Source organism: Oryza sativa, chromosome 9, assembly GCF_034140825.1.
Source record: "Oryza sativa Japonica Group chromosome 9, ASM3414082v1".
In the NCBI taxonomy this organism is placed as follows: Eukaryota; Viridiplantae; Streptophyta; class Magnoliopsida; order Poales; family Poaceae; genus Oryza; species Oryza sativa.
In genome coordinates, this window is record NC_089043.1 from 18961199 (window position 1) to 18964918 (window position 3720).

At 51.5% G+C, this 3720-nt stretch overlaps 1 protein-coding gene across 1 annotated transcript; it reads right to left on the minus strand.

Annotated features, from left to right (window-relative positions):
* Window positions 1-292: 292 nt before the first annotated feature.
* LOC4347032 (transcription factor bHLH30) lies at window positions 293-3123 on the minus strand. The gene is made up of 2 exons (XM_015795783.3): window positions 2647-3123; window positions 293-1362 (listed from the first exon to the last, which is right to left on the minus strand). Exons 1-2 carry the CDS (start codon window positions 3055-3057, stop codon window positions 682-684), a joined length of 1092 nt encoding a protein of 363 aa, XP_015651269.1. The 5' UTR covers window positions 3058-3123; the 3' UTR covers window positions 293-681.
* Between the last annotated feature and the right edge of the window lie 597 nt (window positions 3124-3720).

The following is a 3720-nucleotide window of genomic DNA, read 5'->3' on the forward strand; positions in this document are numbered from 1 at the left end:
TTTTTTTTCTGTTACAGCTTTTGGTTTATATTTTTTTTGGCTTTGAAGCGTCGGCTTGGCTCGAATTGTGCTCGTTCTTAAACCGACACCTTTGAATCCTCCTCATCAGTGCTGCTCCCGTGGTGCCGGTTGGAATGATATATTTTTAGTAGTGTTTCGAGCATATACAACTATACCATCCACTCTTAATTAAATCCATGAACAAACTCTAGTTTGCTTGGAGTGTGAGAGATCCATGTACACTTTCATGTATTGTTCCATAAGCCATGTATATATACTTCACAAGGAAATCTAAAAACGATGCGGGCCAATTAATTCCACCTTTCGTTGATATACCCCAAGAGAGATACCACCAGTAGATTTACACACCCACTCGCTGGCCCCCAGCTGCTTTGCACCCTTACATATCCAAGTCATTCCCAACACACACACATGCATTAATTTGTGTAGCACGCGCATGTGTGCACAACAACACACACAAGGGACATATAAAACTTTTCCCTTTCGCACCATGAAGCAGCTGCTCTCGTTATACCAAAGGACCACTACTACTCCCAAAACCAACCCGAAAGCTTGAAAAATAACTAAAAAGTTTGCTACTTTCTCGTCATAGACGCCATGCATGGAAAGTGGTAGCTAGCTAAAATGCCGGCACGTTAGCTGCAACTAGTGTGTGTCACGCTACACCGAGCATTGCTCGTGCACTCCGTAGTTCATTCGCTGCCTCTTGATGCTGCCCCCGCCGCCGCCGGCGACGACAGCGCCGCCGGACGACGACGTGTCGCCGCTGCTCGCCGCCGCCCGGCGGTCCATCACGCCGCGCAGCGCCTCCTGGACCGTGGCTATGCACTCGTGCCTCCGGTGAGACGCCGCGCACTCGTCGTCGTCGTCGGCGGCGGCGCCGGCGCCGTCGATGCCGTGGCGAAGAAGGAGGCGATGCCCGTCCTCGTCGTCGTCGACGTCGTCGCAGTGCTGCTGCTGCTGCTCGTCGGCGGTGATGAGGAGCACGCTGCGGACGCGGCCGCCGAGCGTGGTGATCTCGGCGCGGCGCGCGCGGAGGCGGAGCGCAGCGAGCGCCCGGGCGATGTCCGGGATGAGGTCGGGGCGGTCCTCGCAGCACAGCGACGCACGCACCACGAGCTTCCCTTCCGCGTCCACCGCCGCGTCCACCGCCAGCTCGTCCGCCTCCGTCGGCAGCAGCTGCTGCGCCGCCGCCGACCGCCGCCCCACCACCGCATCGTCGTCGTCCTCGTCGTTGCCGTGGTAATCCCCCGCCGCCGCTGCCGCCGCGATCGCCGTCGTCTGCCGCTTCAGCTCCTTCACGTGCTCGATCACCTCCGCCAGCAGCGACGCCTTGTCCGTCTGCACGCCACACACACATACAATATCACAACCACAAACGTAAGTCAGGGACGGATATACAGTAGAAAGGCCCATATCAGGACACCGACGATTTTCGGTAAAACCTACAGGAAAACTGTTTATTCATATATTATAACACCATAATTTAAATATAATTAGCATACTAGAACATTGATAAACATGTTATGAGTATCACAACAACAACGAATTGATTTTCTGGATCTAGCCACTGACGTAAGTACGAGCTCATCAACAAGCGAGCACTCACGCACGCACGCCGTGGCCACCAAATGATCGATCCATCGGCGCGTGTGAGCTAGCGTCGCAAACCAAGACATACAGACGCGCGCGGCGTGGCGCGATGTGCAGCTTTTCTCACTGCGTTTCTCATGTCTTTTTGAGCTTTACGAACGCTAGGTTGGAGTTCTAAGCTTCTGACACAACAGTGTATGGCTAACGCTCACACTGACACACACACAGACATATGTACAGTGTGTACAGTGTCCAAGAGAGGCAGCGTTTTCGCCGAATGAAATATTTTTTGTCCCCTTGTTGTCTTGTCAGGGGGTTCGGGAGCACATATGGCGTGCGCGCGTGCAGTGGCCGCGTCGTCCTTCCACATTTGCCACTAACTAATGGCCACCACCACCTGGTTAGTGGTGTTTATCCTTTGATTAGTTATACTCCATGTGTTCATTCCACTTAGTACTCCGTACTATATTTGCTCGATGGCCCAATCCTATTAGAGTAGCAACTCCCAGGATATATATGCCATTAGCTAAATGGAAGAAAGCTGAAACTTACTACTATACTAATTGTTTTCAGGCAATCTATGATGATAATACTCAGTTTCTGCTATTTGCTTTTCTTGTCAGATTTATCTAGATAAGCAATCAAAGAACTAGTACTATATAAACTAAGCATCACAAAACTATTCTAGTACTAGCTAGCTACTAATCCCAGCCCATCGTTAACTAGACAAAGTTAAGTCCGTTCATATTTTTTATTGATAGAGCAGAAGAAAAATTACAAGATTATAATCCTAGAAAGTTCATAACCAAGAAAAAGAAAAAAAAATCGCAACCCTGGAAATTACTTCTCTATTATGGATCTTGCATTTCTTGTTCATTTGGTGTTTAGCCATGGACACGAGCCGGAATCAAATCGAGATCGGATTATATTGCGATAAGTGTATAGAGATGATCCAAAATGGCGTACGTGAGTGCAACTGTGTGCGTGTGTATGGATGATCGATCGATGGGTGCAACGGCGTGCATGGCTCACCTTGGTGGTGTTGGGTAGGAGGCTGCGGAGCCTGGCGAGGTGGCCGTTGATGCGCTGCCGGCGCCGCCGCTCGGCCTCGCTGTGGCTCCGCGACGCCGCCAGCGCCTTGGCGTCCATGATCTCCCTCGCCGTCACCCGCCCCAGCTCCGCCTGCAGGCTGCCGAGCAGCCCGGACACCACCGCCGGCTTACCGCCACCGCCTCTCGATGATCCCTCCGCCGCCGCCGCGCCACCACGCTGCTGCCTGGTTACCACCGGCGCCGCCGCGGCCTCGAAACCGAACCCGAACACCCCGCCCTGCCCGACCACGTCGACACACCCTCCGTATCCCCCCACCGCCGCCGCTGCCGGCTCGCCGACGAACCACGGCAGCAGCTGCGCCGCGGCGTCGTGGCTCCCGCCTTCCCACATCGCTAGCTCACCCAACCCACCACCACGTCGTTCTCTCTCTCTCGGTCAAACGGGTGATGGCTTTACGGAGGAGGAGACGAGGAGGAGGGGGGCCTTTTTATCGTGTGCTTTTGCCGCCGCGGGTAGTGGTCGATCGAGACGGCGAGGGAGGCAAAGGCCAGGGGGGCTCGTGTACGGCGCTGGCTAGTGTAGCTTGAGCTAGAGAGAAGGGGCCCTTGCCTTTTTGCCTCTGGCTTAAAGTGTTTTCTTTTTGTTACTACTGTCCTTTTTGTGCTCTACGACTGCGAAACACATGTATACACATTGCATGCATACGTGTCTCGTGATCGATGGTGGTCATCTGGCATCAATGTTTCGAGGGCTCAGCAGGCCTACATATACCTACGTGTTCTTGCTGCTACCACCTCCGTTCCATAATAGATGCCTTTTCTTGTAAAGTTTAACCATTCATTTTATTTGAAAAATTAATACAAATATAAAAATAATAAGTCATACTTAAAGTACTCTTATAATAAAACAAGTCATAAACGAAATAAATAATAATTTTAAATTTTTTAATAAGATGAATAATTAAACATTATAAAAAATTTAAAGCGACAAATAATGTGGTACGGTTAGTACTGCTTTCGATTGTTTTGAAAATGGCGAGTAGCAGTAGTACTG